The sequence below is a fragment of the Porites lutea genome, chromosome 8 (assembly GCF_958299795.1).
Source record: "Porites lutea chromosome 8, jaPorLute2.1, whole genome shotgun sequence".
NCBI classification, from domain to species: Eukaryota; Metazoa; Cnidaria; class Anthozoa; order Scleractinia; family Poritidae; genus Porites; species Porites lutea.
The window spans coordinates 29,316,936-29,329,638 of record NC_133208.1 but is presented as its reverse complement, the minus strand read 5'-3'; the positions used below and the strand labels follow the sequence as shown (position 1 = coordinate 29,329,638).

General features: G+C 39.7%; 1 protein-coding gene across 2 annotated transcripts in view; it reads right to left on the bottom strand.

Moving 5' to 3' along the window:
* Positions 1 to 11,242: 11,242 nt before the first annotated feature.
* Positions 11,243 to 12,703, bottom strand: part of LOC140946251 (uncharacterized) — a 41,469-nt gene continuing 40,008 nt past the window's right edge. For both annotated transcript variants that reach the window (XM_073395343.1, XM_073395344.1), the window contains exon 19: positions 11,243 to 11,795. In XM_073395343.1, the coding sequence (XP_073251444.1) occupies positions 11,452 to 11,795 (344 nt within the window). In that variant the 3' untranslated portion in view covers positions 11,243 to 11,451. The remainder of the gene's footprint in view (positions 11,796 to 12,703) is intronic.

Below are 12,703 nucleotides of genomic sequence, written 5' to 3'. Positions count from 1 at the left end.
ATCTTATTAAGATAGGATGATGTCATAGTTTAAATTAATGCCGATGACGTCACGCATGCCATCAAGATAGGATGATGTCATAGTTTATTTTTAGCTGACTGACGTCAAGAATGTCATATAGATAGGATGATGCCATAGTTTATTTGTAGCTGGCAAGGAGCAAGTGACGTCAGAATTTCCTAGAGTTGACGTCATCAAAAAATGTTGACATCATAATCTATAAACAGAAAAGTGATTTTTATATAATTAGCTATTTGCTATAGTCTTTTGGTTAGATATTGTTTGCTATAGTCTTCTGATTGGATATTGTAGAAACTGTCATGTGTTCAAAATAAAAGAGGGCAAATTTTGAAGGTGTTATCTTTGCAGATTATACTAAATGAAAAATCTTTAATCATTAAATTTTTTTCACTAAAAATCGGTTATAAACAAAACCAAGACACGGAGGTTAACTGAAAAATCTTTACTTCAAAAGAAGGGAAAAGGAGGTTAAGCGAATGCGAAATCATACAAATTTTTCAGGCAAAACATAAAAACGAAGTCGAAGCTCAGCGAAGCGAAAAACTGCCTATCAAGCAAAAATGTCAATCTTTGTTTACTTGACTCCGTAGAAAGTATTGCACAGGGTATGAAAATTCAATAGAAAACAACAGGTGGTTCTAAATTCTTTTGGTTCTTAAATAAAACCCATTCTTGTTCCTAATGAGTGGAAAGTCTATTTATAAAAATAGGAATAAGAAGTGCGATCGCCTAATAACACATGTCTTCTTATTTAGCGCTAAAAATCGGATATATAACAAAACACAGACACATACAAAAAGTAAGGCTGAAAACTCTCCACTTCAATTTTGACTCACCATTACAAAAGCGTTTTCTCCGTTCTATCTCGAGGAAACTAAGCGCTTGGTGAGCTTATGGTCTTGTCAATTTACGCGCCGTTAGCGTTAGTTAGTTAATTATGCGGGTTAACAAGCCCAAAGTTGAATACAAATTAGTTCATCTCTACAGCTAGACCCAAGGGAGCACCTTGACTTATTATTGTAAAAGCACAAACAATTAATAACTTAACAAGAATCAATTTAAACACGCGACAAATAAATTGACAAGACACGAGAGACAGTGTTAAAAACTTTATTGAAAACTAGTGACAAAAAGAGTCAAATAAACAGCGATTTGGAAGGGATGGAAATTATTCATCTTCTTCGCCCATGGAGTACTTGTAAGGTCTAACTCGAAATTTCTTATGCCGAGTTGGTTTCCTCTGTTTGCCATAAGCATTATGATCATCCAAATAATTTACAAATTGAATCCGACGCCTTTTGCGTTTGGGGCCTTGTGATGGGGTTTCTACTGTGGGAGGAGGGGTCAGAAAAGCAGGATTTAAGGTTAGTGGTGGGGTGGAGCTTTCGTTTTCAGGTTTTTGTAAGATAGCCGCTTGTGTTAATTTAGGTGTTACGTTGAAAGGGTTAATGGGGAGTGGAGAATGCTGCTGTTGCTGTCGAAGTATCTTGTGTGCTTGATGTTAAGTCTGGAACAGTGCTTTCTTCCGGTCGGGTTCTTGTATTTAATTGTTCTTTAAAAGCCAGGTATCTGTTTTGCAACTGAGAGTATCTCTTATCTTTTTCATCGTCCCGAAGATCGTTTCGAGAAAGCAAGTCATCCATGTTGCCCTGTATTTCTTGCATAGCTGGAAGAAGTGGGACAGGCGAAGATTTTGCTGCTTTAGATATTTTAAAAGCTCTTGAGGAATATTTTCTTGAAACCCTGCTTGGTTAAAACCTTCTTCACTGGGCAGGACATTTGTTCGCAGTCGACAATTATCTTGAGTAGTAGTTTTCAGATCAATCAGCAGATAACCAAAAGGTCTTTTTACAGCCTCCTCGTACTGATTTAAAAAGAAATCAGTTTGTCCGGGATACATTTGCTTGGCAAGAGCCAAGATTTGCAATTTGTCGCGTGGGTTCTTGAATAACACCAAATAATGGCTGTTTAGGCTTATGCTGCGACTACCTTTCCCCTGGTGAAATAGATTCTGCACGATATAAATCACCCTTAGATTGCGATGATGAGAACCACGAGTAAAGAGGTTCACAATTCGCTTGTCTTTACTGGCGTCAATCATTTGATCATCAAACACGATCAAATTCCGTTTGTTCACATTAAAATAGGAATCCTGCTCCAAAGCCGTGGGAATTCCCTTGACGAATTCAATGTGTGGCATGGCGACTAGCATTTCTGTATACGCAGGCTGCCATTGTGAATAACACCAAACAATCCTCTCGGGGGGGGGGGGGGGGTGGTAAATTGTCTCTGAAGCTTGTTGCAATAGAGATCGAACTCAGGCCGTTTTTCCTGAGCCGGTCATTCCGGCAATCATAGAGGTAAAAGGATGCTCGAATCGAAACCGCTGACATTTCTGTGAAAACGGAACTGTTTGAAATGGTGTGAGCGCAACATTGTGGTGTTTAGACATCACGTGCCTTTGCATGTTATCCTTTGTACTAAATGATTTATCGCAAACGGAACAGAACCAACTCATGTCAGCTCCTCAGGAGCAGAATGTAGATTGAGAAAATGCTAGCATAATGCGCATTGATATAGTTTTGAAGGCTGTAAAATTCAATAGTTTTCCTCCACCGCCACCAAATTTCTATTGTTTTCCCTCCACCACCACCGCCACCACATTTCTATTGTTTTCCCTCCACCACCACCACCACCACCACCGCCACCACATTCCTATTGTTTCCCCACCACCACCGCCACCACATTTCTATTGTTTTTCTTCCTCTACCACCACCACCACAACCACCACCACCACCACCTCCACCACATTTCCATTGTTTTCCCTCCACTACCACCTCCACCGCCACCACATTTCCATTGTTTTTCTCCACGACAGTCAATAAAAGACTGCAAACTACAATCATAAGTTCAGTTTGTCGCAATGTCTCAAGTTGTCAAGAACAATCGTGGTTTTCTTCAACTCTTAGCTGTTTGTCCAGCTCATCAGCGACAGTTTCTTTTACGGACAGCCAGTCCACAACAACTTCATGCATTAGTCCAAGTCTTATACAATATACTTAAGGAATACATTCTTATCCCCGAAGAAAATAAGCGGAACATGTTGCCATATAAGGATGCTCTAGTAAGCCTACAATCGGCGACAAAATTGTTGAGACATTGTACTTAAATAGGGTGACTTCGGAGAACAAAAGAATCCGCACCCTTCCCCTGTCCCCTCCATTCAAAGTTGGGGTGTTTGTTGTTTTCTATAGGTAGCCAGAACAAGGGCACAACATTGCACGGAGGGGATGGGGGAGGAAAGCTATATTTCCTCCATTTGAAGTTCATAAAACGTAAAACAGCCCACTTTTCGGCGAAGTGTCTCAACTCATTTTGTCGCCGATTGTCTGAACCGAAATCTTCGCGCTGTTGTCCTATTAGCACCGGTTAGGAGACGGTAACTAGTTGAGATTACTATATTCACCGGGTCGTTTTTCAGAAGATAGATAAGATACCCATATAATCCGTTTCCTGTGTTTTTCGAGGGAAAATTACTTTTGACAATCTTTGTACTCAGTAGTGATTTCAAGTAATTACGCAGTATACCCACGTACAGAATGATTGATTTTCCTCTGGTAACTAAGTGTGATCGGTAGGAATCGATGGCAGATAGTATATTGTATTTGAATATATCCCTAGTAAGTTGGAAGTGTTTATTCGAAGTTTGGCTATTTGATAAGGGTGCGCAGGAGAATGTTCAGGAAAAATGTTCCAACTTCTAATGCACAGCAAAGCTGCATAGCATCGCTAAATCTGTGCAGCAGCTTCGTTGCCCATATACCCATAAGGGTCTTTGAAGAATGTACTTTACAGTAGAAACTATGAGGTCAGGAGGAGACTGGCCACGAGTAACCACGAGTAACCAACTTTGTTCTTAAAAGATAATTATATTATTTTATTTCTTACTCATTGTGGTTACTCGTGGTTACTCGTGGAAATTCCTCCTAAAGAGCAATTTTAGCCATTATAACTACTTTAATGCCTAGAAATCTATTCCGTTTTCTATCTTTTCACTTTGTTCTTTGTTTCGATGCGTTTCGATAAAGGAGAGAATAAGAAATCGTGCCCGACGCGCCACGTCGCACGATGTCAAGGCACGGTTAAGCGTGACACGAAATGTCACGCACTGAAAATAACGAAATCGCCTTATTCTAATTGTTCTAAAATAGGTATGATAAAGTCAAACATAACAAATAAAAAGCCACCAGGGGTCTTACATCCCAGCATAAAAAAAATGAATTCAATTAACTTTCTAAAGGAAGTACGGCCACTTTTGAGATTCAGACAATCGGCGACAAAATTGTTGACACATTGTACTTAAATAGGATGACTTCGGAGAACAAAAGAATCCGCACCCTTCCCCTGTCCCCTCCATTCAAAGTTGGGGTGTTTGTTAATTGTTTTCTATAGGTAGCTAGAACAAGGGCACAACATTGCACGGAGGGGATGGGGGAGGAAAGCTATATTTCCTCCATTTGAAGTTCATAAAACGTAAAAAAGCCCACTTTTGGGCGAAGTGCCTTAACTCATTTTGTCGCCGATTGTCTGAACCGCAATCTTCGCGCTGTTGTCCGATATCTGTGTCACCATCTTGAATTTTGATGACGAGAGCATGAAAGAATGGAACTTGAATCAAATGGAACACGTTCTTCACTCGATGGACTTCTCCATGGAAGTTTCTCAAAGTTTTTGGTAAATGGAAAGCGCCTTCTGTGTCACGCAATGGTCGGCGACAAGGTTTTATGGTGGTCTGAGTGTGTACAGCCACTCCCTCCCCTCCGAAAAAATCGCCTCTTGGCTGCCCAGTTAAAATCGCCTTTCGACTGTTGTTTTTACTGGGCTGCCCATAAGGCATGCTCAGTTTTAGTAAAATCCAACTAGTGATCTATTATCAATGCTGCGTTCTGATTGGTTGAGCTACTACTAGGCTATATGTTATAGCCCACTAGTAGCGAAAAGCGCCGGCTTTGGAAACCAAAACAATGGCGGCTGAATCGCGTTTGGCTAGCTAAAGTTGTTTTGTCTTGATATTATTTTTTGACCCACTAGTTGGATTTTACTAAAACAATTATTCCTCTCGCCTTCATGGCCTCTGAGTCAATAGCCTATTCGGCCGTCGGCCTCATGGGCTATTGACTTAGAGCCCATTCTGGCTCGAGGAATATTTGTTAAATAGTTTCGGTTTTCGGTCGTCTGCGCAGAAAAACGATCAACCGGGGGAGGAAAGACACGAGGTCTGGTACCGAGAAACGATGTTCACAGCACTTGTTCACACGATTTTCCGTAGCACGAATATTGTTTGTACCTCGCCCCCGCCCCTCACGAAACCCAGAAGGCGTTGCGAATCAAGAAGGCTATTTGCGTTGATCGACGTGATTCGATCATATCACTGACCATGGAAAGGGGTCACTTTATAAGTTTTGTCACTGTTCAAATTTAAGTCATTTAATGATCTTGGCGCTGGAAAACCGAATCATAGCGGAGCTCCACGCGCTGGCGAAGCGCGCAAATCTACCCATCCGGGAAAACTTGGTAATCACATGACTGTACTCCGACCGAACGCCAATCCGTCGGCACCACAGGCATACCAATGTAAAATTACTGAATCAACGGGTATGGCAACCCAAATGCAACTCGAGGTTATTTTGGCGGGAAATCGCATAGCCACCTGCGTCTTGTAATGCAGAGACAACTACTGCGTCAATAAAGATGAAAACGGAAAGTGGAAATTGTTTCTGTATCCGTTTTGTCTAAAGTATTAAGCTTAGATTAATTGTCATGTCCACAAGTTGGAATATAGAGCAGGAAAAAAAAGAGAAAGTAGGCGGCAGGCCAGCGAAGGTCAACGAGAAAAAGAGCGACAGAGATCTAGACCGAGAGATAAAAGACAAAGGAGACACTTTTTTGTTGGAAGAACAACATGAAAATTTTGTAACGGAGGTGACAAAATGTGAAATGCTAGCGGCCACCAATGCAAGGTGAAAATGAGCGGCAGTGAAAAAAAGTGAACGAGAACGCGTTCGACATTTCCTCCATAACATAGGCACGTTTAACGTGTATGATTTATTTTGAATGCTTCAGTGTAACCGTATCAACAATCTACTGTTCTAATCCTAAATTAAGACTATTTTTTGTGCGAAATTGGGTATCGCTGTACGTTAATGAAAACGCGAACCGCTGCGCACAGCCGAGTCGATCCTCATACTATAGATTCACTTTTCGTTGTCCTTTCAGTGGCACCCAACGACTTTTTTCCGTAAAATAACTGTTCGCAGGAGCAAATATTGCCTAAAAATTTCTAAAGCTTGAGAAAAGCTAAAAATTTCTGGATAACGGTTCCATTCGTCTAAAATATTCGGAGTTTTTCTAATACCTTAACTACGATTTTTGGAGGTTGTGTTATTCACCTTTTAATTCCAAGATATTGTGATTATTGTTAAAAAAGGTCTCCTGGAAATTTCGGTATAAAGACAAAATGTCCCCTATAATTTTCTAATGAAAGCAGTCCTCAAAGTTGCGACCGGACCCATGAGGGTAGCTAACACTTTCGGACAAGAGAGAATGATCTAGCCCATTCTCTCTTGTTTCGGATGAGACGAAAAAGCCACCTAAGACTTTCGTGACAACCAAAGTTCCCCTAAGACTTCCAAACAGATAAATAGTATTTAGGGCAACTACAAATACAGGCTTCTAAAGCAGAGAGAAAATCATTTGAGACACTTCTGACGTATTTAGAAACATTTGGTTGTTGGGTGCCCCTGTCTTTTCTTCCGATATCTGTTGCAAAATAAACAAATTGTTAAAGTCAAGCTATGAATATCAACTCACCAAACGTTGCTTAGAGGGAAGACTCGAAGGTTTCGAGGCTTCTTCATGGTTTCTTAAGACATTGAAGCTCGTCGAATACCGAATAGCTAAGAAATGCCACGATTTTCATCATTGTTGTAGATGGTTGCATCATCATTATTCACCAGGTTGTCAAGTGCGATTCTACTTAATGAAACAATCTTTAACTATGACGACTTGATTATAAAAGTGTCTAAGTTATTAGTCGAGCTTGCTTTAGCTCAAAAAATGCAAGCGTTTTTTTTGTTGTTGGTGGTGGTGGTCTTCCCTAGTTTGTAGGCCACGCGTTCCTAGCGGACACCGTGGAAACTGGGGATAAGAATCGTGACGACCTTCATTGTATGCAAATGAGTCTCGTGATGAGCATGCGGTTTATTTTCGGCGATGACTGAAATGACGCTTGTAAGTTGAACACGCTTTTGGCAATGATGTAATTTTCCTCGATTCGAAGCCCTTGATTTTCGTGTAATAATGCACGCGTATTAAAAAGTAAATATCTCGATGAGGAAATATTATAGCGGGGAAATCAAGTTTTGTGGTGTATTGAGGCGTTACGTTTCCCAGAATATTCTCGCAATTACTGGAAATTTACGGTTAAATAGATTCACTTTGTTGTATGTATTTAACTGATAGATTTTCGTAGTTGTTAAGATTTGACGTCGCGTTTTACTTAATAAACACTTGAGTTATCAATGATTTAACCTTCGACCATTACTGGAAGTAGCTTCAACTGCCCGTCTGACGGTTCGTATGTGCCACGGATGTGTTTTTATACGGGTAGCTTTGTACTTGACTATCACGCACTCTTCTTGCAGCACTTCTTGTCCATAAAATACAAATCCCATATCGAGCTTTTCCGGAACAGGTCGGCCCACGTATTCTATCGCTTGAAAGCGTTGATTACTTTAGAACAAGTGATTAATTCAGTGGTCGAAAAAAAGAACAATCTTAATGAGCAAAACTTCGAGGTTTACTGGAAAACAAGAATCGAGGTTCGGGGATCGTGGATCAGGGATACAGGATTGGTTAAAAAAAAATTGAAATAAAATAAATTGTAAGTAAATCGTGGCTTGTGGCTATGTCATTGTGGGCCGCAGACTGTAAATAAATTTCACAGAATCTAACCCCGTTCGCTGTATTGAGCACTAAATTTAAGTAAACTACCCCGAGTCTGACTGATAGAGCAGTGATTTTGAGATTATATTCTTTGTTCCTTTAAAGTATCTTAAATATATTTACTTGGTCACCTCCTTTCAATTAAATGAGTAGGCTATCTTTAACTTGCAAATGGAAGTAATTAGAGACTTTTGTGTTCTCTTCTTGCTTATTCAGGCGCCTCGGTTTATTACTTGGTTGGTAATGATTGTTAACTCCTCAGTGATTATGAAAGGTGCACAGCTGTGTCAGTATAACTACACGATTCCAACCAACTTCTGAGCCTGAAAACATGAGAATCTAGGATAATCTAGGAAGGAGGAGGCGCCAGTCTTTTATCGGATTTCTACCTCAAAAATGCTGTTTTTTATCTCTAACTAACAAGGAGAAAAATGAAAACTAAAACTAAAACCAATAAGTAAACTGACAATACAAGAAAAAACAAACAAAACACACACACACACACACACATACATACACACACACACACACACACACACATCAGGTAATACTATTCGCGGATCTCATATTTGGGATGATCACGACTAGTCGTCCTCTTGTGACAAGTCCGTTCTTTCTTCGATCACCAACGCAAAAAAATCACATACTAGATGTTTCGCAATCGGTCTTCGTTTTCAGTTCAACCTTACTTGTAAAGTAACTTCCTGTATGGTCAGTGGAAAGTTGCCAGCTACCCTTTATTTAAACCTCAGGCCAGATTAATAGCTTTCATCACCGCGCTCGAAGAGACAAATATCAGTTGCCTAAAATCACTCTTTATGTCTGATGCAGAAGGATGGAGCGCTTTCAGTTTGTCATATCACATTAAAATACATCAAACTTGCTTCAAGTTTTCGATTTGAAGCTCAAAAGTACTGCCATATATGGGCTATATAGGTGTACATGTGCCGCTATGAAGGGTATGGTATTCAAGCAGTATACTCAGGGATAGGGTATATAAATCAGAGAGTTTGGGTCTAGAATAGGGTATCATTTTCCAGGAAACTGATCAGTTGGTTGAAAATTTTAGTCTAGACTAGGGAAACCGGGAATTGCCACTCAAAAATATATAAAAAGATCAAATCGGTTTTGTTTTGGCTGGACTGTGCTAGTAACCGCAGTAGTTTGTGTAATTCAGCTACTCTAGGATAGGGAGGATGTACACTTTCACCCGGCGAACAATTTTGCCGAACTAAAAACCAAGCTATAAAATTGGCATGTGGAAGTCAGTGGCAATGCCAGTCAGTGGCAATGCCGCTGAAGCGCTGATGTAGGTAGGCTTCTTTTGACGGCTGTGGCTACATGGCCGGTAACCGGTCAAGGTGTTGAAAACACTGAATGACCGGCAGTCCTCTATTTTCAGTAAATTTCACAAAATCGAAAAATTCCAGCCAATCTAAACTATCATATCATGTCCAATATCTAGATGCAGCTTCTTTCTTCCTAAATCGTCTTTACGTATGCTCTACTATTCCTTAATTTAACCTTATTTTTACTACTGCAATATCGTTTGGGCTTCGACCTATAAAACCAATCTCCGCCGCCTTGTTATCCTGCAAAAGCGCATTATTAGAATTATTAATAAATCACATTTCAATGCTCATACTGAACCCATCTTAAAGGACCTCGGTATACTAAAATTTAATGATATCCATTTGCTTCAACTGGGCCAATTTATGTATTCTTGCAAAAATTCATTCTTACCTCCAAAGTTTAATAACAATTTCTCTCAAAGCAATCAATTCCACTCTTACAATACAAGAAATTCCCAGGCCTACCGTCTCCCGTATTGTCGTACAAACACGAAGAAGTTCTCGCCCTTTTTTCAAGGGCCTAAGCTTTTTAATTCACTTGACAATAAGATCATCAACTCTCAATCCTTCTCCTCTTTTAAGAAAAAACTGAAGATTAAATTATTGAGTAAGTATGAAAACAGTTCATAAGTCTTTCCATCTTCGACTTTTCGCCTTCTTTTCTTCAATTGATGTGAAACAACTCTAGCTCATAGTTCGAGGAGGCCTAACCTCTCATAAGCTCCTATGGTTTCTGTTAGGTCTCCTTGCCACCTCTTTTTTTCTTCTTTTCCTATATTTTTTGTAATTATTGTGAGGCAAATAAAATAAAATAAAATAAATAAATAAATTAAGAAAAGTCAAGCGATCCCAAAAAGCTTTATAGATCTCAAGTCTAGCGTTTGGTTTACGCTGGGCTCAGAAGACGAAACCTTAATGTGACACTTAAAAGTTTTTTCAGCTCGACTGCCGGTCAAGGTTTTCAAAACACTAAATGACCGGCAGTCCTAAGTGTCACAAAACGAAGTACTGTTTCTGTGCATAGTTAGTAGAGGGCACTGGCTGGGAAAACCGGCAAACTTCAAAGGACAGGGCTATTGTTTCCCGTTAGAGGTTGAAACAACACGTCACGTGACAACACAGTCTTCCCTAAAATGAGTGGAGTGCACTTTGGTCTAAAAAAATTACAAGACACAAAAGTTCAAATACTACATTCATGTTAGAATCGCACAATTAAACAGACCAAATAATGGTTTTTAGTCAGACTGCCATTAATTCATTGATCCAGTGACCGTTCTAATCATTTTGTTTTTGATGTTTGAAGTAAATCTGACGTGATAAAAACTCATTCCAGCGCATCAAGGGAAACACTAATGACGGGTGACTTAATTAAAGAATTCCTGAACCTAAAATTGCTTGAGCTCATGTTAAGTCCAATTCTTGTTGGCTAGGGGAAACGATGGGATAAAGATGAAATAGATAATTAACTTTTGAGTAGAAATTTATTAAGTGCCACACAAAACCCATAAACTGAGCGTTAATCAGAATCCAAAGAAGTCTATGAAAAATGTTTTGATCAACGAAGTGGAGAAAAAGGGCTACATATATAGCTGATTAAGCAAAAAGGCTTGGGCGAGATTTTCTCTCAAGCCTCACTCTCCTGTCACGCGAGTGACTCATAACTCTCAGAACTTTCCTTTGAAAGGCCTCGCGTGTTCCTGACCTACGCAATAATTAATGGGGTTGTTCCGCCGTCTAATGCATACATATTACCGAAGCTCGATTTCCGCCCCTCTCCCGGTCCTCCCCTGTTCGGGGGGAGGAGCGCGGGCTCATTTCCCAACCAGCGGCTTGTATTCAAGCCTAACACATAACAAACAACCGAATAGTTCCATATAATGTAACCATGTATTGTGTTCTCTAACATTTCGTAGCCTCTTTTCATACAGCTACTAAGAGTTTTTTTTTACTGATAAGCCTACTGGGGCAATCTATTTTAGAGATCGTTTAGTTATTTCTAGTTCTCATAAATGCAAAAGAAAACATCAAGCTCATTACTTAAACATAAAAACCGGTTGTAGCTCATTATAATTATTTAAGTTGTTTCGTAAAACGTTTCCATTTCGTTTGATGAAAACTTGTATGATCCTGCCAGGAATGTTTGGGCGAAGGTGCTTTCGAAGTTGTGCCCGCTCGGTGGGCTGTAAGTATAGCCAAGGTTGCTATATGACCTGCGATCATTGTAGGGCTGGTGGTTATTTATGTAAATGTCACGTCCTCCTCCGAATTCAGGCCCAGATAATAGGTTATCGTATATGGAATGTTGCCTGCTGGAGCTATATTTCCCTGTCTGAGGCAGCTTGACGGGTGCCCATCCTGGCTTGTTTACAAGTGAGAATAAAAAGGCGTTTGAGTCGTATCTATACCCAGAGCCAGAACCTACAAGAAAATAAAGATGGAATAAAACTATGGCGTACGATCCCCGCCAAAATTCATGGTTTTTATTTTAAATTGCTCATTTAAATTTTCAACTTCATTTTACAGCTGAATTCAATATTTTATACTCCTCCTTTAGAATTCACTTCATCGGAAAACGTTTTTACACTATTTGTCTTTTAGCTTTTGAACTCAACTATTTTATTTGACCTTTGTCGCTGTACATTTTCAACTCGACAAACAAATTTTTATACATTGCTACTTTTTATTAGTTTTGATGCCTGAACCAGTACTCTACATTTGACTGAGATGCCAATTTTGCATTCGATACTCACTCGCCGCATTTCGCCAGTCACCGCGTCAAATTTCAAACTCAACGTCGTATATTTTCAACTCAACTTTTGAATTTTTGTTTACGCTTCAGTGATCATTGGTCGAGACAACAGAAGCCTCTGTTGGGGTGGGAGATGGCGTCCTATCGACCTCTTCCCCCGGCTCTTTCGCTAGGCAACACACGTCTTCCACCTCAAGCCAAAATACAGCTTGCTCTGGTAAAACATAAAGCTTTTTAACTCAAAGATTTTCTTTTGTCCGTGAATGCGATGATTTCCTGCAATGTTTTGTCACGCCCAGATCGTTAGCGTTCTTTGCAGAATGTTAAATTCTCATGGATAGTGATTTATAGATCCAAATTTTATATAGAGAAGAATGAATTTAGCTAAAATGCAGCCACATCAAAACGGCCTGAGACGCGGGTAAAGAACAAAGATTACAACAAGGCAATAAAATACGTCGATTTTATTTAAAAACATAACATTTCTTCTCTCTTTTAAGAAAAACCGTTTACATCCCATACAAGCCTTTGTAAATAACTGTTTGTAACACAACACCGCTCGCAAGCAAGAGTCACG